Source organism: Panthera onca, chromosome A1, assembly GCF_046562875.1.
Source record: "Panthera onca isolate mPanOnc1 chromosome A1, mPanOnc1 haplotype 2, whole genome shotgun sequence".
Classification (NCBI taxonomy): Eukaryota; Metazoa; Chordata; class Mammalia; order Carnivora; family Felidae; genus Panthera; species Panthera onca.
Window position 1 is genome coordinate 240,056,368 of NC_138339.1, and position 27,296 is coordinate 240,083,663.

Sequence of the window (27,296 nt, forward strand, 5' to 3'; positions counted from 1 at the left end):
TACAGAAAAAAAAATGTTAAAGTCATTAGGAAGAGAAAATACATTTATAGTACTGTACTATAAAAATTGTTTATGAGTGGATCTATGCAGTTCAAACCATGTTGTTTAAGGATCAACTGTACACACAAATGAGGTGGCTTAAAACAATGGGAATTTATTTTTTCATGGTTCTGGAGGCCAGAAGTCTGAAGTCAAGGCATCCAGTGGAACTATGCTTTCTTTTCTTTTTTTAAATTTATTTAATATAATTTTTTAAATTTATTTAATATAATTTATTGTCAAATTGGCTTACATACAACACCCAGTGCTCATCCCAAGTGCCCTCCTCAATGCCCATCACCCACTTTCCCCTCTCCCCCACCCCCATCCACCCTCAGTTTGTTCTCTGTATTTAAGAGTCTCTTATGGTTTGCCTGCTTCCCTCTCTGTAACTATTTTTTCCCCTTCCCTTCCCCTAGGGTCTTCTGTTAAATTTCTCAAGTTCTACATGAGTGAAAACATATGGTATCTGTCTTTCTCTGACTGACGTATTTCACTTAGCATAATACCTTCCAGTTCCATCCACGTTGCTGCAAATGGCCAGAGTTAATTCTTTCTCATTGCCAAGTAGTATTTCATTGTATATGTAAACCACATCTTCTTTATCCATTCGTCAGTTGATGGACATTTAGGGTCTTTTCATAATTTTGCTATTGTTGAAAGCGCTTCTATAAACATTGGGGTGCGTGTGCCCCTATGCATCAGCACTCCTGTATCCATTGGGTAGATTCCTAGCAGTGCTATTGCTGGGTCGTAGGGTAGTTCTATTTTTAATATTTGGAGGAACTTCCATGCTGTTTTCCAGAGTGGCTGCACCAGGTTGCATTCCCACCAACAGTGCAAGAGGGTTCCTGTTTCTCCACATCCTTGCCAGAATCTATAGTCTCCTGATTTGTTCATTTTAGCCACTCTGATGGTGTGAGGTGGTATCTCAGTGTGGCTCTGATTTGTATTTCAAATCAGACCTTGAGCATCTTTTAATGTGTCTGTTGGCCATCTGGATGTCTTTGGAAAAGTATCTATTCATGTCTTCTGCCCATTTCTTCACTGGATTATTGTTTTTCGTGTGTGGAGTTTGGTGAGTTCTTTATAGATTTTAGATTCTAGCCCTTTGTCTGATATGTCATTTGCAAATATCTTTTCCCATTCCTTTGGTTGCCTTTTAATTTTGTTGATTGTTTCCTTTGCAGTGCAAAAGCTCTTTATCTTGATGAGGTCCCAATAGTTCATTTTTGCTTTTAATTCCCTTGCCTTTGGAGATGTGTTGAGTAAGAAATTGCTGCGGCTGAGGCCAGACAGGTTTTTTCCTGCTTTCTCCTCTAGGGTTTTGATGGTTTCCTGTCTCATATTCAGGTCTTTCATCCATTCTGAGTTTATTTTTGTGTATGGTATAAGAAAGTGGTCTAGTTTCATTCTTCTGCATGTTGCTATCTGGTTCTCCCAGCACCATTTGCTAAAGAGATTTTCTTTTTTCCATTGGATGCTCTTTCCTGCTTTGTCAAAGATTAGTTGGCCATACATTTGTGGGTCCAATTCTGAGTTCTCTGTTCTATTCCATTGTCTATGTGTCTGTTGTGTCTTGATGATTACAGCTTTATAGAGGGAAGTCTGGGATTGTGATGTCTCCCACTTTGGTTTTCTTATTCAATATTACTTTGGCTATTTGAGGTCTTTTGTGGTTCCATACAAATTTTAGGATTGCTTATTTTAGCTTTGAGAAGAATGCCTATGCAATTTTGATTGGGATTGCATTGAATGTGTAGATTGCTTTGGGTAGTATTGACATTTTAACAATATTCTGAGCATGGAATGTTTTTGCATTTTTTTGTGTCTTCTTCAATTTCTTTCATAAAGTTTCTATAGTTTTTAGTATACAGATCTTTCACATCTTTGGTTAGGTTTATTGCTAGGTATTTTATGGTTCTTGGTGTAGTTGTAAATGGGACCAGTTTCTTTATTTGTCTTTCTGTTGCTTCATTATTGGTGTATAAAAATGCAACCAATTTCTGTACATTGATTTTGTACCCTGTGACTTTGTTGAATTCATGTATCAGTTCTAGCAGACTTTTGGTGCAGTCTGTTGGGTTTTCCATGTAGAGTATCATGTTGTCTGTGAAAAGTGAAAGTTTGACTTCTTTGCCAATTTGGATGCCTTTTATTTCATTTTGTTGTCTGATTGCTGATGCTAGTACTTCTAACACTATGTTAAACAACAGTGGTGAGAGTGGATATCCATGTTGTGTTCCTGATCTCAGGGGGAAATCTCTCAGTTTTTCCCCATTGAAGATGATATCAGCTGTGGGCTTTTCATAAATGGCTTTTATGATGTTGAGGTATGTTCCTTCTATCCCGACTTTTGAGGGTTTTTATTAAGAAAGGATGCTGTATTTTGTCTAATGCATTTTCTGTATCTATTGACAGGATCATATGGTTGTTATCTTTTCTTTTATTACTGTGATGTATCACATTGATTGATTTGTGAATATTGAACCAGCCTTGCAGCCCAGGAATGAATCCCACTTGATCATGGTGAATAATTCTTTTTATATGCTGTTGAATTCGATTTGCTGGTATCTTGTTGAGAATTTTTGCATCCATGTTCATCAGGGATATTTGACTGTAGTTCTCCTATTTTGTTGGGTCTCTGTGTGGTTTGGGAATCAAAGTAATGCTGGCTTCGTAGCATGAGTCCGGAAGTTTTCCTTCCATTTCTGTTTTTTGGAACAGCTTGAGAAGGATAGGTATTAACTCTGCTTTAAATGTCTAGTGGAATTTTGCAGGGAAGCCATCTGGTCCAGAACTCTTATTTATTGGGAGATTTTTTGATAACTGATTTAATCCTTCACTAGTAATGGGTCTGTTCAAGTTTTCTATTTCTTCCCATTTGAGTTTTGGTAGTGTGTGGGTGTTTAGGAATTTGTCCATTTCTTCCAGGTTGTCCAGTTTGTTGGCATATGATTTTTCATAGTATTTCATGGTAATTACTTGTATTTCTGAGGGATTGGTTGTCATAAATCCATTTTCATTCATGATTTTATCTATTTGGGTCCTCTCTCTTCTTTTTGAGAAGCCTAGCTAGAGGTTTATCAATTTTGTTTATTTTTTCAATAAACCAATTCTTGGTTTCATTGATCAGTTCTACTGGTTTCTTAGATTCTATATTGTTTATTTCTGCTCTGATCTTTATTATTTCTCTTCTTCTGCTGGCTTTGGAGTTTCTTTGCTGCTCTGCTTCTAGTTCCTTTAGGTGTGCTATTAGATTTTGTATTTGGGATTTTTTTTTTTTTTTCTTGAGATAGGCCTGGATTGCAATGTATTTTCCTCTTAGGAGTTCCTTTGCTGCATACCAAAGCGTTTGGATTGTTGTATTTTCATTTTCATTTATTTCCATATATTTTTTAATTTCTTCTTTAATTGCCTAGTTGACCCATTCGTTCTTTAGTAGGATGTTCTTTAACCTCCATGCATTTGAGGTTTTCCAAACTTTTTCCTGTAGTTGATTTCAAGTTTCATAACATTGTGATCTGAAAGTGTGCATGGTATGATCTCAATTCTTTTATATTTATTGAGGGTTGTTTTGTGACCCAGTATGTGATCTATGTTGGAGAATGTTCCATGTGCACTCGAGAAGAAAGTATATTCTGCTGCTACAGGATGAAAAGTTCTAAATGTATCTGTCAAGTCCATCTGGTCCAGTGTATCATTCAGGGCCCTTGTTTCTTTACTGATTCTCTGTCTAGATGATCTATTCATTTCTGTAAGTGGAGTATTAAAGTCCCCTGCAATTACCACATTCCTACCAATAAGATTGCTTATGTTTGTGATTAGTTCTTTTATATATTTGGGTGCCTGCGAATTCGGTGCATAGACATTTATAATTGTTAGCTCTTGATGGATCGACCCTGTAATTACTATATAATGCCTTCTTCATCTCTTGTTAACTGCCTTTAATTTAACGTCTAGTTTGTCTGATACAAGTATGGCTACTCCAGCTTTCTTTTACTTCCAATAGCATGATAGATAGTTTTCCATCCCTTCATTTTCAATCTGAAGGTGTTGTCATGTCTAAAATGAGTCTTTTGTAGACAGCAAATAGATGGGTCTTGTTTTTTTTATCCATTCTGATATTCTGTGTCTTTTGATTGGATCATTTAGTCCATTTACATTCAGTGTTATTATTGAAAGATACGGTTTTAGAGTCATTGTGTTAACTGTAGGTTTTATGCTTGTAGTGATGTCTCTGGTACTTTGTGGTCCTTGCAACGTTTACAACGTTTACAAGCATCATAACTTAAATGGGTGCTAAGACTCAAATGAGAAAAAATAAAGAAAAGAAAAAAACCAAAAAAAGGAAAACCTCTAGGAATAACCAAGGCCTTTAAAGAAACTGTAAGAATGCCCACAATATTGAAACCCTCCTTTTTTTTTAAAATGGGATTTTTTTTTTTGGCTTAAAATATTTCACTTGAAATGAATTTATGTCCGCTGTCAATGAAAGAATGTCACTAATACACTGTGGACACCTTTGGTTTGCAATGCAAATCCGTGCCCTTTTTTTTTTTTTTACATGGTGAACTTCAACCTAGCAGTTATTACAACAAATGTGATAGTCTAAAGCTCAAACACATTTTAGCAATTTTGAAATTGAATTGTGTACAGACCAAATAAAATGTACATCATAACACACATTCCCACCTAAGACTGTGGGGACCCTTGAGCCTTCCGCATCGACCTCAGTGCCTTTTCACTCAAGTGCTTTTCTCAGTCGTCGAGATTGTCTTCAGGCTTGCTTTTGGTCTCCTTCTTAGGCTCAGGCTCTGCCTCTGGTTCTGGCTGTGCTGATGTGGTTGTGGGAGCAGCAATGGCTGCAGGGGTACAGCAGCCACAGCAGGTGCATCCACGGCCTTTTCCTTCTTGTGTTTTTTGTTCTTCTTGTGCTTCTTATCCTCCTTGTGTTTCTTGTCCTTCTTTTTCTTTTTCTTCCCACCTCTTTCTCGGTCTGAGTTCCTTGCCAGAGATGGGCTTGGTGTTGGGCTTTTAGCCTTTTTGACTGGTACCACTGGTGACCAGTTGGTAAAGTGACTGAGACTGGACAGGAGACTGAGTTGGTGGAGGCTTTTTAATTGTTGGCTCAGGAGATCCTGAGACAGATTGGGAGGATGAAACCCTCCTTACAGACTGAGGGCTTGGTGAGGCAGCCTGTTTTGTCTTTTTGGGTTTCAGAGTCCTGGAGACTCTCCTGATGGGCCTAGTACTTGGACATCGGGACTGCCTTCTTTGGGGTGATTGATGATGCTCCTCTTCGAACAGGTGGAGGACTTGAGGTCTGAGGACCTTGAGGCCATCGTGAGGGTGAATGCTGTTTGGTTGTGGTAACTGGGGCTCCTGGGTAGATCGGCTTGGGAAAGACCCTTTCCTATGCTTTGATATTAATGAATGTGAATGTCTCTTGGTGACTGGGGAGGTTCTTTGTTCGGTAAGTGGAGAATGGGAGAACCCACACTTTGGTGGTGGAGATGGCAATGCCCTTTGTTTAGGAGGGGGAGGGGGAGAAGCCGTTCTTCTTTTTGGAGGTGGAGGAGAGTATCTCCTTTGTATTGGAGGAGAGTATCTTCTTGGGGAAGGTGAGGGCCAACAGGGAGGGGTGGGGAAGGAGAAGTGTGTTGCTGGCAATCCTTGGCATTTCTTGGCTCACAGCTAAACATTTGGGTTGTTTCTACCTTTTGATTATTGTGAATAATGCTACTAACATTGGTGTACAAATATCTGTTCAGGTCTCTGTTTTTAGTTCTTTGGGGTATATACCCAGGGTTGGAATTGCTAGATCATATGGTAATTCTATACTTAATTTTTTGAAGAACTTCCAAACTTTTACACAGTGGCTGCATCAGTTTGCATCACATTAATTGATTTGATATGTTGAGCCAGCCTTATGTTCCAGGGATGAATCCCACTACGTCATGGTGTAAATCCTTTTAATGTGCTGTTGGATTTGGTTTGCTAGTGTTTATTGAGGATTTTTACATCTTATATTCATCAGGGATATTGGCCTGTAGTTTTCTTGTGGTGTCACTGTCTGACTTTGGCGTCCAAGTGATACTACCCTCATAATAAAATGAGTTTGGAAGTGTTTCTTCTCTTTTTTTGGAAGAAGTTCAGGAAGGATTGGTATTAATTATTTTTTGAATGTGTACTGGAATTTACCTGGGAAGCCATCTGGTCCTGAACTTTTCTTTCTTGGGAGGTTTTTGATTTCTGATTCAATCTCCTTATTATGGGTCTCTTCAGCCTTTCTGTTTCTTCTAGGTTCAGTTTTGTAGGTTGTATGTTTCTAGGAATTTGTCTGTTTCTTCTAGATTATCCAGATTTGGGGATATAATTGTTCATAATATGATCCTTTTTATTTCTGGGGCATCTATTGCAACATGTCCTCTTTCATTTATGATTTTATTCGAGTCTTCTGTCTTTCTTAGTCTTCTAAGGGGGTTGTTGATTTTGCTTGTTTTTTCTTTGTGAGACTTCCATAATGAGTGTATTGGTTCTTTTGTAGTGCTCCATAGACCCCATGGGCTTTCTTCACTCTTTGTCATTCTTTTTCTTTTTTCTCCTCTGACTGGCTAACCTCAAATTATCTGTTTTTGAGTTCACAGATTCTTTCTTCTGCTTAAGTCTGCTGTTGAAGTTCTCTATCGTATTTTACACTTTATTCATGTATTCTTTAGCTCCAGAATTCCTGTTTTTGTATTATTTATTTTATTTATTTTTAAGTAATCTCTACATCCCCTGTGGGGCTTGAACTCGTGACCCTGCGATCAAGAGTTACATGGTCTTCTGACTGAGCCAACCAGGCACCCCTTAAGTTTTATTTATTTATTTAGTTTTAAGTAATTATAGTTTTGGTTTTTTTTTTAATGATTTCTGTTCTTTGTTGAACTTGTTGTTTGCTTTTTTCCCCCAGATATTATTTTCCTGATTTTGTGGAGTTATCTGTGTCCTCTTTTTTTTGTTGTTAAAAAAAATTTTTTTTAATGTTTATTTTTGAAAGACAGACATGGCACGAGTGGGGGAGGGGCAGAGAGAGAGGGAGACACAGAATCCAAAGCAAGCTCCAGGTTCTGAGCTGTCAGCACAGAGCCCGACTTGGGGCTTGAACTCACGAACCATGAGATCCTGACCCGAGCCCGAAGTCAGACGCTCAACCGACTGAGCCACCCAGGCGCCCCTATCTGTGTTCTCTTGTAGTTTACTCTTTAAAACAATTATTTTGAATTCTTTGTCAGTTCTTAGATCTGCATTTCTTTGGGATTGGTTACTGGAGCCTTATTAATTTACTAGTTTCCTTTGGTGGTGTCACATTTGCCTAATTCTTGTGTTGACATTTTTGCATTTGAAAGGCCAAAAAGCTCTTTTTGTCTTAACAGACCAGTTTTGGCAGGTAAAGACCTTCTCTTGCTGGATGCCTGGACTGATGTTCTGCCTCCAGGATCATAATTGAGTGGGGTTGTAGTGTGCCTAGTGCTGAGTGCACAGTGTCCTTAATTGGCAGGTCTGTGAACAGGGACATGATGGATGTGGTTCCTACCAGATCCTCAGTTGCACAGGACTGCTCTAGGACCAGAGTCCAGCAGGGCTGAAGCTACATCATGGGGCTGCTTTCAGGTCCACTGTTGAGTGTGCAGACAGTGGGTCTGTTACCAGGAGTGAGGATGGGTGTGGCTCCTACAGGTTTTGAGCAGCTTCCTGCTAGGCTCCTCAGTCCTCCTGCTGGGTCCCTGGGTGAGCAGGACTGACTCCAGTACCACAATAGAGCAGGGCTGGAGCCAGGTTACAGAGCTGTTTCCGATGTTATAGTCATGACTGAGGTCTGTGGGCCTGTTACCAGGGACACAGTTGGGTGTGGCTCCTCCTGGGTCCTTTGGCAGATGGGGCTGGAGCCAAGCCTCCAGACAGACTGGGCTGTTTTAGGCCTGTAGCTAGGACCACGTTTGGTCAGCCTGCCACTGGGCCATGGGACTGTCTTCTCAAAGTGGCTGTCCTCAGCCTTAGGCTTCACTGGGGTTTCTCAACCTCCTACCTGGATCCTAGAGCTCTCACAAAAGCAGTTTTATCTGTGGTTGGCTGTCAGATTGTTGTTTGTGTAGGGAGAGGTGAGCTGGGGACGTCCTATTCCACTATCTGGCCGGCGTCACTCTCCATATGTTCTTAACAGAGCCTCAGAATGAACCTGGGTTATGACAGTTTCTCTGATCAGCATTCTCCTAAGCTAAACACCAAAGTCCCCACACTGGCCTATAAGACCTGAATTCATCTGGGCCCTCTGTTTTGTTTGTTTTTTGACACTTTTTCCTGCTGTTCTGTCTCTTGTTCGCTCTGTTTTAGCTACCCTGGCCTCCTAGCTGATCTTTGAACACATCAGGCATATTCCTACCTCTGGGCTTTTTGCCTGTGGTGTTCCCTCTTCCCGAGCTGTTTTGTCCATATACCATCGTGGCTGTTCTCTCAGTCCCTTCAGATTTTACTTCAAATATTATCTCAGCAAGATGACCCCATCCATAATTTCAGTCTCCTTGCTATTTCCTACACTCTTTACTTACATTATTTTTCTCCTTAACACTTTTCTAATGTGCCATGTATTTTATCTTGTTTATTATGTCTCTCCCATTAGAATGAGAGGCTTCATGGGAATAAGGATGTTTGTTTTTTTTCACTGTGGTTTCTCCAGTACCTAGGGTAGTGCTTGATTCATAGCAAATGCTCAATGAATATTTATTGGGGGAATGCTTCATGGAATTAATTGACAGCTGTCTCAGTACGATGGATGGAAGATGGATTCACTAAGACCAGCAGTTCCTACATTCCTAGGCTGTCCCTGGTGTTCTGTTTTGTACCACATGTGGATTACTCCATTAAGATGGTCCCTTTAGATGATAACATGGTTTGGTCATTTTAGGAGAGAAATTACAGACTTTGAACAACAGAAAGCAAAAGAATTGACTCGGATAGAAGAGTTTAAAAAGGAGGAAATGAGGAAGCTACAAAAGGAACGGAAAGTTTTTGAAAAGTATACTACAGTTGCAAGAACTTTTCCAGATAAAAAAGAACGTGAAGAAATACAGGTATGCCAGTTCTTTTTGTTATACTTATATAAGTTAGTAAGGATGACAGTCTGGTAAGGATCTCAGAGTTATATGATGTGTCAAAGAGAAATTGGGTATCAATTTATTAATCATTCATTGACTCAACAAATAATCTGAGATACTACATGAAGAACATTTTTTGTAGTTCTGGCTTTTAGAGTGAAATATATCAGTTGTTTACTTACCAAAGTCTTCCAAAAAAAAAAAAAAAAAAAAAAGACTACAATAACGGCATCGGTGAATTAATAAGCCAAGAGTTGGAAATTCACCAGTGTCATGTTGCATTGACCTGTTTAATGTCCCACATACCAAATGCTGTTAATTCTGTTCATTTATATGAATTGAAGCCCTCTGTACTAACTGTAAATCTTGCACTCTTCCTTTGGGTAGAGCACTTGCTCACCAATCTTTCCCAGCACTACATTTGTGTGTTTTTCTCTAATAGTTACCTTTCTCTTTCACTTATTGGTTTGACTTTCTGGTCTTGTAGTAAAAATCTGTTTTAGTTAGCTTGTCTTTGATGTTTCTCATAGCTTTCGGGCCTCTTTTCCCCCAGTTATTAATACTTGCAAGCTCTTAACTATTTATTTATTTATGAAAAGCCAAAAAGTTTTCTTCTGTATATTACTGTCCAATTTTCCCAGCACTGTTTGTTGTTTTTTTTCCATTGGATATTCTGTCCTGCTTTGTCAAAGATTAGTTGGCCATACGTTTGTGGGTCCATTTCTGGGTTCTCTATTCTGTTCCATTGATCTATGTGTCTGTTCTTGTGCCAGTACCATACTGTCTTGATGACTACAGCTTTGTAATACAGCTTGAAGTCCAGAATTGTGATGCCTCCCACTTTGCTTTTCTTTTTCAGGATTGCTTTGGCTATTTGGGGTCTTTTGTGGCTCCATACAAATTTTAGGATTATTTGTTCTAGTTCTGTGAAAAATTCTGGTAGTATTTTGATAGGGGTTGCATTGAATGTGTAGGTTGCTTTGGGTAGTATAGACATTTTAACAATGTTTGTTATTCCAATCCATGAGCATGGAATGTTCTTCCACTTCTTTGTGTTGTCTTTAACTTCTTTCATAAGTGTTCTGTAGGTTTCAAATCTTTGATTAGGTTTATTCTTAGGTATCTTACAGTTTTTGGTGCTAAAGTTCTTAGGTATCTTAAAGTTTTTGGTGCTAGTTTTTGGGATCGCTTCCTTGATTTCTTTTTCTTCTCCTTCATTATTGGTGTATAAAAAGGCAACAGATTTCTGTATGTTGATTTTTATATCCTGTTACTTTGCAGAATTCATGTATTAGTTCTGGCAATTTTTTGGTGGAGTATTTTGGGTTTTCTACATAGAGTAACATGTTGTCTGCGAATAATGATTGTTTGACTTCTTCCTTGTTGATTTGGATGCCTTTTGTTTCTTTTCATTGTTTGATTGCTGAGACTAAGACTTCCAGTACTGTGTTTAAATAGAAATGGTGAGAGTGGACATCCCCGTCTTGTTCCTGACTGTAGAGGCAAAGCTCTCAGTTTTTCCCCATTGAGGAGGATATTAGCTGTGGGTCTTTCATATATGGCCTTTATGATTTTGAGGTATGTTCCCTCTATTCCTACTTTTTTGAGTGTTTTTGTTAAGAATGGGTCCTTTATTCTGTCAAATGTTTTTTGTGCATCAATTGAGAGGATCATATGGCTCTTGTACTTTTCTTTTATTAATGTGATGTATCATGGTGATGGATTTGTGAATATTGAACCACCCCTACAGCCCAGGAATAAATCCCACTTGATCGTGGTGAATAATTCTTTTAATGTACTGTTGGATTAGATTTGCTAATATCTAGTTGAGAATTTTTACATCCAGATTCATCAAGGATGTTGGCCTGTAATTCTCCTTTTTAGTGCGGTCTTGGTCTGGTTTTGGAATCAGGTAATGCTGGCCTCATAGATTGAGTTTAGAAGTTTTCCTTCCATTTCTGTTTTGTGGAACAGTTTGACGAGAATATATATTAACTTTTCTTTAAATGTCTGGTAGAATTCCCTTGGGAAGCCATTTGGCCCAGGACTACTCTTGTTTGTTCGGAGATTTTTGATTACTGTTTCAATTTCTTTGCTGGTTATAGGTCTGCTCACATTTTCTATTTCTTCCTGTTTCAGTTTTGGTAGTTTGTATGTTTCTAGGAATTTGTCCATTTCTTCTAGATTGCCCAGTTTTTGGCATATAATTTTTCATAATATTCTCTTACAGTTGTCTGTATTTCTGTGGTGGTGTTTGTGATCTGTTTCATTCATGATTTTATTTGTTTTGGTCCTTTCTCTTTAACTTTTGATAAGTCTGCCTAGGGGTTTATCAATTTTATTAATTCTTTCAAAGAACCAGCTCTTAGTTTCATTGATCTGTTCTGCTGGGTTTTTTTGTTTTAATATCATTTATTTCTGCTCTATTCTTTATTATTTCCCATCTTCTGCTGGCTTTAGACTTTATTTGCTGCTCCTTTTCTAGATCCTTTAGGTGTAGGGTTAGGTCGTGTATTTGAGACTTTTCTTGCTTCTTGAGGTAGGCCTGGGTTGCAATATACTTTTCTCTTAGGACTGCCATTGCTGCATCCCAAAGGTTTTGGACTGTTATGTTTTCATTTTCATTTGCTGCCATGTACTTTTTTATTTCATCTTTTTATATCAAGTTTTGCATGCGTATTAATGAGCTCCTTAAGGCTCCTCACTGCCTTCAGGTGAGTTCTCAGGTGGTGGGCAAGGAGATCTTGCTTCTGCTCATGCTCCTTGCCTCAGCTTTCAGGCACTCCCCATATCATGCACCCACATAAGCCATGTAGGTGATGAATTTTTCCTTAGTTTTGACATTGGTCTTGATTTTTATTTGTACAGTTGCAAATTGCTTCTAGACATTTCTAGGAGTTTCTTCACAAATGTCATTTAGTCCATCTGAAACAGATCAGTTTCTTAAAACCCATTTCTTCTAATGAATCTGGAACAGAATCTGCTTTCAGGGCTGGTGGTTTTGACTTTGAATGTTTTTTTTTTTTTTTTAATTTTATTTTTGGGACAGAGAGAGACAGAGCATGAACGGGGGAGGGGCAGAGAGAGAGGGAGACACAGAATCGGAAACAGGCTCCAGGCTCCGAGCCATCAGCCCAGAGCCTGACACGGGGCTCGAACTCACGGACCGCGAGATCGTGACCTGGCTGAAGTCGGACGCTTAACCGACTGCGCCACCCAGGTGCCCCTGACTTTGAATGTTTTATTCATCCCTTTACCTCAGCTCTTCATTCAATTAGTCATGATTCCTGTTAATTTTTTCTTTACCAGATAATCTCCCATTTGTCTTTCTTTCTATTTCAATTAATAGCTTAGTGTAGACCTTTATTGCCTCATGGCAGTGTTATTGCAGTGAACTCCTTAGTAGTGCCTTCCTTCTTCTGGAATCAGTTTTGTTGATGGTATGAGGTGAGTCTTTACCCTGAACTCCATTCCCTTTTCATGAAAAACTTGATGTTTTTGAAATGTGATTGACCAAGCCTTCCCTTTCTGCTGCCTGTGCTATGGCAGCACTTATGTTTTGATGATGTGTCTCTTTTCTTCTATTGCGTTATTCTAGTAATTTTTTGTTGTTGTTTTGTTTTGAGAGGCTTTGAAACAGCAGATAGCAGATTTACAGGAAGATTTGAAAAGAAAGGAAGCAAAATGGTCAAGCACACATGGCCGTCTTAGAAGCCAAATAGAAATGTTGGTCAGAGAGAACACAGACCTCAGGGAAGAAATAAAAGTGATGGAAAGATTCCGATTAGACGCCTGGAAGAAAGCAGAAGCTACAGAGAGCAACATAAGGATGGGTCCGTGTGTGACTGCCACAAAAAAAGATGGACCCATGGTAGGTTTGGAGCCAGTTTCGTCAAGTCAGGGAGATATTAAATATTTGAGCCCTCAAATTTATAGAGCTGGAGCAGAGGAAGTGGGGAGAATGGTAGGGGATGTGATCAGAGATGTGATAGAGGGAGGTGGGACAGAGTTCATTAGGCCTTAGTTGATTTCTGTAAGCACTTGGGTGTTTCCTCTGAGTGAGAAGTGGAGCTATGGAGGGCTATGGTTGAAGAGGGGGCCTGATCCTTTATTTTAGTAAGGTCACTCTGTCTGCTGCTGACTGTAGACTGAACGGGGAGGAGAAGGTTATAGGCATGATTGGGAATGCCAGTTAGGAGATTGTTACTGTTATTCGCACCACAGATGAGAGGGGCTTTAGACTGGAAGAGCAGCAGTGGAGGGCTGAGAAGTGTATAGGATTTGTTGATAAGCTGGATATTGGGTGTGACAGCAAGGAAGGAGTCAAGAATGGCTTCCAGTAGGGTTCCTGGGTGGCTCAGTTGGTTCAGCATCCGACTTTTGGTTTTGGCTCAGGTCATGATCTCACAGTTTCGTGAGTTCTAGCCCTGCATCAGGCTCTCTGCTGACAGTGCAAAGCCTGCTTAGGATTCTCTTTCTCTCTCTCTTCTCTCTCTCTGCCCCTCACCCGCTCATGCGGTCTCTTTCTCTCTCAAAAATAAATAAACTTAAAAAAAAAATGGCTTCCAAGTGTAGTGTAGTGATTTGGCATAATAGAGTTTCCATTTATTGTAAGAGACCACAAGAAAAGAGCATGTATTTCTTGGGAGCGTGGATATTAGGATCTCAGGTTTAGATGGGTAAATTTGAAATGCCTGTTAGCCCTCAGGTTGAGATGTTGTCTGGGAAGTTATGTACATAGCAGGAGAAGGTCAGATTGGAGCTAAAAGTTTAGGGGTCATCAGGATGTGTGGTAAAGCTTTGGGCTGGCGGAGTTCACCAAAGCTGAAAGTGTGGGTAGTAAAGAGATCCACGTACTGAGCCAGAGTGTGAGAAGACGGGGGGAGGAAAATTGACAGCCAGAGGATGGAGTTAAGGAAGCCAGTGTGGTGTCCTGAGAGCCAAGTAAAGAAAGTACTTCCCAGAGGAGAGAGTGGCCAGCGATGTCAAAGGTTGCTGCTAAGTTAGATGAGGGCTGAAAATTGGTCATTGGATTTACCACGTAGGAATGTGTTGAAAGTAAAAGCCTGACTAGATAAGAGAGAATGAGAAGTTTCAGACAGAGAATAAGAACTTTCTGGAGAGATTTTGCAGTCAATGGAAAGAGAAGGGGTAGTGGCTGTAGGAAAGGTTTTTTTGTTTTTGTTTTGTTTGTTTTAATGGGAAAATTAACAAGTGTTTCTGTATTGACAGAATTGATTCAGTAAAGAGGAAAATGCCGATGCAGGAGAAGGTGGGAAGAAATTGTTGGAGCAATGTTCATAAATGAGAGAAGGGGGGATTTAGGGAATGAAGGGAGGGTCTGGCCTTGGCCAGGAGCATGGACAGCATGTGCCTGGTAGCAGAAGGTTGAAGGTGTGGAACCCAGGCTCAACGTGTGGTACCTGTTGGTAGGAAGCTCCCTCCTAATGTTAGTATTGTCAGTGAAGTGAAAGCTTGGTCGTCAGCTGAGAGTGAAGATGTAGGAGGTTTGGGGAGATGAGAGAAGGAGAGTGAAAGGCAAAGGAACTAGGGAAGTGTAGTCTGGTTCCTGGACTGCTTTGGGAGCCTATGTAGGTTAGAGATCATATATTTCAGGTGAGAGTTGTTTGCATTATTTTCTTGTTCAGCATTTTGGTTGTAAGGTGGTGGAGAGTTATATTTTAGAAGAGGTGTGGTCATCCAGGTGAATACCACAAAGTGAGTTGAGGGCATGGAGGCAACAGTATATGCAACCAGAGTCACTGTGGTGAAACTTGGTTTAAGCTGCTTAAGACCATAAGGTTTTGAGGGACATAGAAAATCTACATGGATATGGATTAATGAATTGTAGGACCCTGTACAGTTGGTGGAGTTAGGGTGTTAGAGGAATGAGCTAGATATAGCAGTCAGAAGAAAGTGGGGTTCTCCCCACCTCCCCAAACCTTTTATTATAACAGCTTCCCCAAATAGAGACATTTGAAAGAATAATAGGATGACCACCTGAAGAGTCACCTAGATTCAATCACTGTTAATATTTAACCACTTGTGTGTATGTGTTTTGCTGTACCATGTGAAGCTAATTGCAGAAATCATGGCATCTTACCCCTGGATACTATAGCATTTTATTAAATGGCATTGGCTTTTTCAGTAGACCAGGCTAATGATTTTGTAGAATTCCCCACATTCTGGATTCAAAGGCTTTGAAAATGAGATGTTTGCAGTTATTGGTAATTGCACATATTGATAATGACCAGTTGTAGAGTTTGCCATTGGTGTCCATGGCTGAGGGAGGATAGAGTAGGTTGGGAAACTGAAGCTAAGGCAGTGGAGTTATCTCCTGGCAAGGTGAGTTCGTGTTGGGTGAGTTGTGGACATGAGACACAGAACTAGGACAGGGGTGGTTAGGCAGGAGAGAGATTTGGTTGGAATCAGTGATGGGGAGCAAGGAAGACCTACCTGTACCCTGCCTCTAAACCTAGGGGTGTAAATTCTGAGGGTGAGAAATTTCCATCCCTAGAAGGAGGCAGTGGTGAGCCATCTTAGTAAGGAGCTAGGGCTCAAAGTGGAGCAAGATGGTTGGGAAGTGTTCACAGGAGAGGTAGAGATAAGGGGGTTTTGCTGATGTTGAGGAGTAACTAACTGCCCTCTTCTCTGGCTAATCTGGCAACAGTTACAGAAGACTTTCATTTTATGTTGTCTGTTATGCCCTCACTTGAAGAATGAATATACAGTTGACCCTTGAGCAACATGGGTTTGAGCTGTGTGGGTCCACTTGCACACAATTTTTCAATAAATACGGTACAGCACTGTAAATATATTTTCTCTTCCGTACAATTTTTTTTCATTTTTTAAATTTAAAGTTTTATTTATTTTAAACATTTTATGTATTTTTGAGAGAGTGCAAGCAGGGGTGGGACAGAGAGAGAGGGGGACAACTGCGTTGACACCTGCGAGCCTGACGTGGGGCTTCAACTTATGAACCAGGAGATCAGTACCTGAGCCGAAGTCGAAGGCTCAACCGACTGAGCCACTCAGGTGCCCCTGAGTGTATGACTTTCTTAATAACATTTTCTTTTCTCTAGCTAACTTTATTGTAAGAATACAATACATAGGGCACATGGGTGGCTCACTCAGTTAAGCGTCTGACTCTTAATCTCAGGGTTGAGTTCAAGCCCTGCACTGGGCTCCACACTGGGTGTGGTGCCTACTTAAAAAAAAAAGAATATGGTGTATAATACATATGACATAAAAATATGTGCTAATCTGTTTATATTGTTAGTAAGGCTTCTCGTCAACAGTAGGCTATTAGTAGTCAAATTTTGAGGTAGTCCAAAGTTGTACATGGATTTTCAACTTCTTCGGAGATCAGTGCCCCTAACCCCCACAGCGTTGTTCAGGGCCATCTGTTTTTCCAAAGGTGGGGTGTGTGTGTGTGTGTGTGTGTGTGTGTGTGTGTGTGTATAGTACATTCATAAATAATAGCTTGTTCACTCTGACCTGTAGTGATGATAAATGAAAACAACATAAACAAACTTAAGCCATTCTCCTTGCAAGCTGAGTTTTAGTTTCATTCATTGTACTAATATGTAGACAAGTACTAATTTTATATTCAAAATTATCTCATACTATAGAATTCATCAGTTCGATTACAAAAGAGTCAGATTTCTTCAGGAACCCAGGTAGAAAAATACAAGAAAAACCATTTGCCGACACAAGGTAAGAAGTTGCATGATATTTTTACAAAATATATTAGGAATTTAAAGAATAGAGAATTTACACCTAATGTAAGAAGTAAAACATTGTAAAATATCATTGAAGCCCCTATGTATTCTCCCCAACTTCCACCCTGACAACATTCCTTTGCTTGTTTTTCATTCTTTTACCACATTATGTCCATAAATCAATATAGTATTGTTTCTATGTATCCCTCTACAATTTGCTTTTTTCTCTCAATATTTTGATGCCCACATTAATACATATAAAACTCTAGTTTGTTGATTTTAATAGCTATACAGATTCCATGTATATTTGCACAATTGAGTTTTCCTGTTGATGGACTTCATGTTTTCCCCCAGTTTGTCAATAGAATGAATAAGGCTGAAGAAAATATCTGTCATGTGAGTTTCTCCAGGATACATATCAAGAGTAGGATGCTGGGTCATACCAGGTTTGTGCTACTGGAGGAGATTTTCCCTTTGCTCTGCAAAGTGGCTTTGCCAGTTTTTTTACTGTCAGCAGAGTATGCTATTTGTGCCTACCAACCTTTGACCTGGTCTGACTTTAAGACTGTGGCCAGTCAGATGGGCATGAAATGGTGGGTTAGTGTAATTTTAATATGCATTTCTCTGATTCCTGGTAAGGTCATGTGAGCATCTTTTTGTATATTTAATGGGCATTTGGGTTTCCTCTTTTGTTTATTGCCTGTTCATTTCTTTTGCCCATTTAAAACTTTTTAGGGAGTGGCTTCTCTTTATTGAAGTTATTCTGCGTACCAATCCTTTCTCAGTTACAAACACTGCCACAATCTTTTCCCAGTCTGGGTTTAGCCTTCGGTTTGTGTTTTTTATATACATGTTTTTCCTTTTAATATGGAATTTATCCATCTTTTTTTATGACTTTAAGAAATCCTTCTCAATCCTTAGGTCACAAATATATATATTCTCTCATTAACTTTTGTTTTCACAACTAGATTTTTCATTTACCAGGAATTTTTAGAAATTATTTTCATGAATTGAATTTATAAAAGTGGATATAACATATGCAGCTTGATGGTTGTAAAGGAAATACTTGGATAAATACCAGCAAGATAAAGAGAGTAACAGCACCCCAGAGCTCTCACCTCCATGATCATATTATATTCCCTATCTGTGTAGTTTCTACTCTTATAAGTGCAGTCCTACAAAAATGCTTTTTGAACTTTCTGAATAGTTATACTGTATGTATTCTGTTGTCTTTTACTGTACATTGTTTTTGAGAGTCATGTTGATCTGCCACTCTAGTTCACTAATTTTCCTGCAAGGCAGTTTGAATGTTTATGAATATATTAAAATTAACCTGTTGATGGTTAAATTTTTTTTAAGTTTGGGATGTTAAACAATGTTGCTGTGAACATTCGTAAACGTCTCTGGTTACATTCATTTCTCTAGGGCACATACTGCAATTACTGGGTAATCAGTAAGAATATCTTTAACACTCATAGATTTTGCCAAGACATTTTCCAAAATGATTTTACTGCCTAACCAGCAAAGTAATGTAAGTGCTTGCACTGCTCCACACCTTGTTGATACTTGGTATTGTCAGACTTCAATTTTTGCCAGTCTGGTACGGATGAAAACTGTCTCATCATAGTTTTGATTTGCATTACTGGGATTACTAAATATGTTAAATACCATTGCCTATGTTTATTACCTATTTAGATTCCCTCTATGAGAAAATTGATCAGGTCTTTTACTCATTCTGTGGTGTTGTCTTTTTTGTTATTGGTTTGTGGGGGGATTTCCCCTCCCTCCGTTGTAATCATTTAAGAGTTACACACATTGCAAATATCTTCTTCCAGTCTGTGGCCTGCCTTTTTACTCTTTATGATATCTTTTGGTGAACCAAAACTCTTTTCCTTTTTTTAATTGAAAATGTATTTGACATACAACATTGTATAAATTTAAGGTATATAATAATGTTGATATATGTATCTATATATTATTATTGCCAGTGTAGTGATAATTAATACCTCTATCATATCACATAATTATATCTTTAAAAAAAGTTTTTTAACGTTCATTTATTTATGAGAGAGCATGAGCAGGGGAGGGGCAGAGAGAGAGGGAGACACAGAATCCATAGCAGGCTCTAGGCCCTGAGCTGTCAGCAAAGAGCCTGATGTGGGGCTCGAACCCACCAACCATGAGATCATGACCTGAGCCGAAGTTGGATACTTAACCGACTGAGCCACCCAGGCACACCTAGTTATTATGTCTTTTTAATGGTTGAAGAGTTTAAGATCTAGTTTCTTAGCCAAATTGTTCATTATAATACAATATTACCTATATTCACTATACTGTTCTAGGACTTATTTACTACTTGTTGCAAGTTTATACCTTTAAACAACATCTCCCCTATCCCCCAAACTCCCCCTCCCTGGTAACCATGGTTTCACTCTTGTTTTACAAGTTTGGCTTCTTTAGATTCCACTTGTAAGTGATATCATACAATATTTGTCTGTCTCTGTCTGACTTATCTCACTTAGCATAATGTCCCCAAGGTGCATCCATGTTATTGCAAATAGCAGTATATCTTTCTTTCTCATGGCAAAATAATATTCTGTTGTGTATCTGTATCACATCTTTATTCATACACTGAGGGGCACTTAGGTTGTTTCCATATCTTGGCTATTGTGAGTAATGCTGCAGTAAACATAGGCTTCAATATCCTGGTTTTATTTCCTTTGAGTATGTACTCAGAAGTGGCATTGCTGGATCATATGGTAGATCTATTTTTGTTTTTTTGAGGAACTTCCATAGTGGATGAACCAGTTTATATGCCCACCAACAGTGCATAAGTATTTCCTTTTCTCCACATCCTTGCTAATACTTGTTACCTCTTGTCTTGATGATAGCTTTTCTGGCAAGTGTGAAGTGATATCTTGTGGTTTTGATTTGCAGTTCCTAGATGATTAGTGAAGTTGAACATCTTTTCATGTACTGTTGGTCATTTGTATGTCTTCTTTGGAAAAATGCTTATTTAATTCCTTTGCCCATTTTTCAGTTACATTATTTTGTTATTGAGTTGTATGAGTTTTTCTGTATTTTGGATATTAACTCTGCAAAAGTTTTCTCCCATTCTGTGTGTTGCCTTTTCATTTTGTCAATTGTTTCTTTTGTTGTGCAGAAGCTTTTGATTTTTGATTTGTTGATTTTTGCTTTTGTTGCTTGTGCTTATGGTGTCATATCCAAGAAATCATTGCCAAGACCAATGTCAAGGGATTACTTCCGTGTTCTCCTCTAGAAGTTTTATGGTATCAGGTTTTATGTTTAAGTCTTTAATCCATTTCAAATTAATTTTATGAGTGGTCTAAAAAGAGATCCAATTTTACTTTTCTGCATGTGTTCGGTTTTCACATCATTGGTTGAAGAGACTATCTTTCCTCGTTGAGTGTTCTTGGCTCCTTTGTTGAATATTAACTGATTGTATATGTGAGGGTTTAATTCTGGGCTTTCTGTTCTATTCCATGGGTCTGTGTGTCCTTTTTTATGCCAGTACCATACTGTTTTAATTACTCTAGTTTAGCAGTATAGTTTGAAACCAGCAATTGTGATGCCTCCAGCTTTGTTCTTTTTTCTTAGGATTGCTTTGGCTATTTGGGGTCTTCTGTGGTTCTATACAAATTTTAGCATTCTTTGTTTTGTGAAAAATGTCTTTGGTATTTTGATGGGATTGCACTGAATCTGTAGATTGCTTTGGGTAGTATGAACATTTTAATTCTTCCCGGAAGCATAATGTATCTTTCCATTTATTTGTGTCATCTTCAATTTCTTTTATCAGTCTTACAGTTTTCAGACTATAGGTCTTTCACCTCCTTGGATAAATTTATTCCTAGATATTTTATTCTTGTTGATGTAACATGGAATTGTTTTCTTAAATTTCTCTTTCTGATAGCTTGTTATTAGTGGATAGAAATTCAGCTAGTTTCTTTGTTAATTTTTGTATCCTATAACTTTACAACAACATTTACTAGTTCTAATAGATTTTTTTGGTTGAGTCTTTAGGGTTTTCTATATTTAGTACGTCATCTGCAAATAGTGAAACTTTTGCTTCTAATTCAAATTGGATAAATTTGGATGCTTTTTATTTTTCTTGCCTAATGGCTGTGGCTAGGACTTCCAATTTTATGTTGAATAAAAGTGGTAAAAGTAGGCATCTTTGTCTTTTTCCTAATCTCCAAAGAAAAGCTTTTAGCTTTTCACCGAGTGATAGTTATTTAGTGTTCTTTTCCTTTAACCTTTATACTATAGTTAAGTGGTTAATATACCATCTTATTGTAGATTTGGAGTTTTCTGTATTTGATTATAAATTTTTCTTTTTTTTTTAATTTTTTTATTATGTTTCTTTATTTTTGAGAGGCAGAGAGACAGAGCATGAGCAGGGGAGGGGCAGAGGGAGAGAGGGAGGCACAGAATCGGAAGCAGGCTCCAGGCTCTGAGCTGTCAGCACAGAGCCCGATGCGGGGCTCGAACCCACGAACTGTGAGATCATGACCTGAGCCGAAGTTGGACGCTCAACTGACTGAGCCACCCAGGCGCCCCTGATTATAAATTTTTCATCTTTACCATTGTGTTGTTTACTTTTACATGTTTTCATGATGCTGATTAGCATCTTTTTGTTTCAGCTTGAAGAGTTGTTTTCAGCATTTCTTGCACAGCAGGTGATTAAACTCCCTCTGCTTTTGTTTATCTGAGAAAGCCTTTATTTCTCCTTCATATCTGAAGGAGATAATTTTCCTGGATATAATATTCTTGGCTGGCAATATTTATCTTTCATCACTTTGAATATGTCATTCCACTGTCTCCAGGCCTATAGAGTTTCTGCTGAGAAATCCACTGGTAGCCTCATTTGGTTTGTCTTGGGGTTTTTTTTTGGGGGGGGGGGGTTGTATGTTACCTTTTTTTTTTTTTTTTTTTTCTCCTGGCTGCCTTTAAGATTCTTCTTTGTGATTAATTTTTGACAGTTTCATTATAATGTATCTTGGAGAAGGTCTTGCATTAAGGTAATAGGGTGTCCTATTAGTTTCATGGACTTGTTTGTTCAAGTCCTTGCCCACGTTTGACAGGTTCTCAGCTATTATTTCTGTATTTTATTTTTTAAAGTTTATTCATTTATTATTTTTGAGAGAGAGAGAGAGAGAGCGAGAGCGAGCAAGCACAAGTCGGGGAAGGGCACAGAGACAGGGAGACTCAGAATCTGAAGCAGGCTCCAGGCTCTGACCTGTCAGTACAGAGCCTGATGTGGGGCTTGAACTCACAAACAATGAGATCATGACCTGAGCCAAGATTGGATGCTTAACCAACTGAGCCACCCAGGCTCTCCTCAGCTATGATTTCTTTAAATAAACTCTCTGTCCCTTTTCTTCTCTTCTTGTGGAACCCCAATTCTTCCAATATTTGGCTCTCTGGTGGAATCTCATAGCTCTTGTTGGCTTTCCTCACTCTTTCTTAATCTTAGTTCCTATGCCTCTTCTGTTGTTATTTCTATATTCCTGTCCTCCAAGTCACTTATTTTCTCTTCCATGTGTTCTGCTCTGCTACAGATGCTTTCTATTGCATCTTCATCTCATTTGTTGAATTCTTCAGATCCAGAATTTGTTTGGTTCTTGTTTATAATTTCAGTCTGTTTTGTAAAGAACTCCTGTTCATTAATTTTGTTCCATGACGTCATGGAATTGTCTTTGAGTTTTCTTGTAACTTGTTGAATTTCTTCACAAGAGCAGTTTTGAATTCTTTATCAGATGTGGTATTTCATATCTTTGAGTTTTGTTGCTAGAGACCTATTAGTTTCTTTTTGTGATGCCATGTTTCCTTAATTTTTTATACTGTTTGTAGCTATGGACTTCTGCTTTCCCATTTGAAATAGCAGATACCTTCTTAGTTTTTATGATTTCTTTGGTTTTTATAGTTCACCAGTCTAGCTGTTAGAAACCATTCTTCTGTATTCCAGAAGGTGGTAAAATGGCCCAAATTTGTAGTTATTCCCCTGCTCACCAACTGTGGCCTATTTTCTGAGCATGCTCCCTGTTTACTGAATCTTGCTCTTTGGTTGTAGTTGGGAGGGCACATAAGGAGCTGGTAGCAGAGTTAGGAGAGGTGTGGGTTTAGCACTTGGGCTTTGGGGGTGCCACTCGAAGATCTTCGAGTGGGGTACTACCAGAGGCTTGTGGGTGGACTTCATGTTGAAGTGCTGAAGCAGACAGCAGGAACAACATTCCTGTAATGACCTTTGATATTCTAGTATGCTTCCTTCCCTTTCTCTTTCCTTCTCCAAGTCATGGGGGTCTCTCCTCAGAGATCTGGGTGCTGTTGGAAACAGATGTTTCTTTAGCCACAACCCATGTAACTGGCCTAGCTGGGCAGTCACTTTTTGCTTTTGCTTTGCTATCACTTCCTTTGGAGAGGTTGTTACTGCCACTGCCAAACAACAGCGTGCTGTGTCTCCCTGAGGAGGGGAGCAGCTCTGGCAAGTTCCTCCCTCTCTGCATCCAAACTCATCGCTGTCCTTTTCCAGTGGCATGTTGGAATCTCCCCTCAGGGTGGACTAGACTTCTGCAAATTCTCTTTTGTCTGTGGGTATCCACCAAGGTTTGTGCTCTCTGGGTTTCTTTTCCAGTCATGGTGAATGGGGACGGGGCAGGTTCACTAACTCCCTTGGATCTGCGTCCCTTACTGAGGTCCTATTTTTGGATGCCCAGGTGGGCAGGAAACCTCCCAGATCCCTTGGTGTGAGGTGCTGAGGTACTTTCATTTGGTTATAGATGTCTAATTAGTTGTTTAAAAAGAGAAGGAAAAAAGGAATGACTTATACTGCCATGATGCTTGATGGTACCTTATAGTTCCCCACAATTCCCAAGATTCTTACTTAATGTTGTTGAATTTCAGTTTTTTTACTTTACGGGTGGTGCCTCTTAAGTCTTCCCTATCTTGCGGTCATAAACCTATCCTCCTATATTGTCTATATCTAGCTATTCCAGCACTGTTTATTAAATAATTTAATCTGTCCCAACTTTTATAAGATACGTAATTTTATAAGGTATGTTTATACTCAAAGTAGTGAACACAGACTCAGGAGTCAGAGCTCCATGCTCCTGCTCATGTGTCCTGGTCCTCTCAGTGGGTCTCTGCTTAGAGGCTTCCAGTTTCTGCTCATGAACAGCTTGAGAGAAGAATTAAGCTCCATAGGATTGAATCCTGGTTTGCTTTATTAGCTGACAACTTTGGCACGTTATTTAACCTCAGCCTCGTTTTCCTTACCTCTAAAATGGGGATATTAGTCTTTTCTATGGAGGATGGTTAAAACATTTAGGAGTGAGGTCCAACAGAGCTTACTTTGCACATGTAAGTAAGGTGCAGGCAATTGTTCTTCGTTTATCACATCAAAACAGAGCATTCCTCTCGTCCCCAGAACCATCTACCATCTACCCGTTTGCCCAAGCCAAAATGCACTCCCAGGGATCTCTAAACTAATCCTTCTGATGTTGATAGTTTCTGAATCGATTAAGTAGGTTGAACCATATGAAACCCAGCTCTTTGGAACCCATCAGTGATTTAACACAGTGCAGTCAGAACATTTCTGTCTCCCTGAGTACTGCACAAGCCTTCTCAGATGCCCGCCAACTGCCTGAATGGACTCTGCTTCTGTTCTTTAGTGTGCTCTCTGTGTAGCATCTAGTGGCACATACTTGAAACAAACTTGCAAATTTTGGGCATGGTTTTTTTGTTTTTAATATGAAATTTATTGTCACATTGTTTTCCATACAACACCCAGTGCTCATCCCAACAGGTGCCCTCCTCAATGCCCATCACCCACCCTCCCCTTGGGCATCTTTTTAATATGGCCCTTTGGCACATAGGAAAAAAATATTAGAATGTCAGTATATTTTTTAAAATTCACCTTAATTTGTTGTTGGTGAGTGTGTGTATATGTGTATACACTTACTCTATAACGTATGTATTACTAATATAGTATATGATTGGTGTGCTGGTCATAACCTAAACAGTTTAAACCACAGCAATTAGGTCTGGATTTTAATACCCAGTTATTTTGTCAAGCAAAATTCGAGATGTATTCTTGGATGCCTCTATTATATCTACCCTACATCTAACCTCTAACTAAGGTCCTTGTGGTTAGCTCCAAAATACCTTTGGGTTCATCTGTTAGGTTAGTTGAGCACCTGTCTGTTCCTCCAGATTGTAAATTCTCAGAAATTGGATATTGTCCTTGTCTTTCTTGGGTCACACTGGACTTAAGTGCCTGAATAAATATTTGAAGTTCTATAATGAACTCCTATGAATTAGTAAAGAAAAACATTAAGACTTCCTTAGCTAATGGGTAAAGGATAGTAGTTCACAAAAGGATATGAACTAAGGAAATATTTGACCATAATATTAAGTAAATTTAAAACTTTCAATTAAATATGAAAACTAACTCCGACAATTATATTCTAACAGGTAATCCATCTCGAAGATCCAAGACTGTGCCTCCTCGTGACTTAGGCAGTTTGGATAAGGGACAAGTAAATCTCTATATTTTTATATATTTAGACATAGATTACTCAGGCTTGAAACTGCTTAGTTAACTGACTTAAGTTTCTAAACCATTTATAAAGGTTTTTTACCTAACATTGTAAATGTTTTTTTTATTTTTTTATTTTTTAATGTTTTTATTTATTTTTGAAGGAGAGAGAGACAGAGCATGAGTGGGGGAGGAGCAGAAAGAGAGGGAGGCATAGAATTTGAAGCAGGCTCCAGGCTCTAAGCTGTCAGTACAGAGCCCAATGTGGGGCTTGAACCCAAGAACTGTGAGATCATGACCTGAGCCGAAGTCAGACGCTTAACCGACTAAGCCACCCAGGCGCCCTGTAAATGTTTTTTATAAACACCAAATGCTAGCTGTCAAATCCTATAATAGGAGAATCTGGCATTTGGAAATAAATGTAAATTTTAGCTGCTTGAAATGTTATTACACGTCCTTTATGACAGATGAAAGAGAGCCTTTTGTCCTTACAGACTGCCTCACCCAGGGAGCCCCCTGAATCAGTGGACCTTTCAGATCCTGAATATAAAAAGGATGACAAAAAAGAGGAAAAAGAAGAAATCCAGGGAGAAATCAGTCATCCTGATGGAAAGGTTAAACTTTTTTTTTTTAAATAATGAATATTATAAGAAATAAGTATAGGTTAAAGTAGAATTGGAACATTTAAGATTCTAAAATAATTGATCTTCCAGACCACTGAGGGACCTTAAGAACTTTAGTTCCTTGGGGTGTGACCTTAGCTTGAGTCTTTGGACTCCTAAAAATGCTAGACACACACAGGCATTTAGTTGCCCTTTCTAGTTTAGGGATACAGCAAAGGAGGGAATACAGTTCTTTGTTTAAACTCTGTTCTTTCTCTAAACATAGCTAAAAAGCCTTTGTAATCTTTGGTACTTTTTAAAAGCCTCTGTTCTAGGCCTTATCCTTCCTGCAGCCTTTCTGTCCATCTCTAGGTGCACAGTTTTATTCTTGTGCTTAGGAAAGGTTTTGAGCAGGAAATCGCCTGGCTTAGTGTTCCAGCTAGAAGTAAGAATGAAAAGGAAGGGGGACATAAACAGGGTTTGTTAGCAGGGAGGGAATGAGGTAGTTTTTCCTCAGGTTTACAGAAAATTTACTTTTCTGAATACCTTAATTTGACCCATTTTAATTGAAATGATAAAGCCAAAATTCACTGCTAGTCTTGAGGAGTGAGAAAGGACAAAATAACAATAGTCAAAGGAAGTAGTTAGACTTTCCCACCAATAATTTGTTATACTAAAGCAGAGTTGGTACAGGAAAAGGTTTTTTTTTTTTTTTTTTTTTTTTTAAAGAAGAATTCTAGCTAATAAATGGAAAAGGAATGAGAAAACTTGAGAATCATTACTTTGCAATCTCTAATTGAAATACAGGTTCTGGGCAGTAGTCATGAAAAACCATGAACCCATGGATGACAGGTTGATGGGGCTTCAAGGCAGATCTAACTAATGTGACTCAGTTGGTCTTGAGTTCATGAGGACAGCAGGGGATTGCCTTCTGAATGTGTAGCTATAAGCAGCTCTCATCAGTTCCTAGAGAGTATTCTTGTCAGAATAATTCAACCAGAATTTAATCACACCTCTAGATGTGACTACTAGTTTGTTTCCAGGAAGTATAAGGATATATGAGAACATGTAGATGACACCATAATGGGAAAGCAGTCAACCAATTCCAGAATGTGGGAAATTTTATATGGTTAATGACCCAGTTCCTTTAATAAGTAATTATCATTAAAAAGGGGCAGGGCAGGGACTGTTAAAGGTTGAGATTTAAGACATATATCAAGTGTTGTATGTGACCCTGTTT

The 27,296-nt window shown here is 38.8% G+C and overlaps 1 protein-coding gene across 7 annotated transcripts in view; it reads left to right on the forward strand.

The window, feature by feature from the left end:
- Positions 1-27,296, forward strand: part of CPAP (centrosome assembly and centriole elongation protein) — a 55,593-nt gene that overhangs the window by 22,891 nt on the left and 5,406 nt on the right. For 6 of the 7 annotated variants that reach the window (XM_060637599.3, XM_060637605.3, XM_060637600.3 and 3 more), the window contains 5 exons: positions 8,990-9,155; positions 12,808-13,050; positions 16,811-16,895; positions 25,391-25,455; positions 25,949-26,068. In XM_060637599.3, coding sequence (XP_060493582.3) covers positions 8,990-9,155; positions 12,808-13,050; positions 16,811-16,895; positions 25,391-25,455; positions 25,949-26,068 — 679 coding nt within the window. The remainder of the gene's footprint in view (positions 1-8,989; positions 9,156-12,807; positions 13,051-16,810; positions 16,896-25,390; positions 25,456-25,948; positions 26,069-27,296) is intronic. The other variant, XM_060637606.3, reaches the window with a different exon arrangement.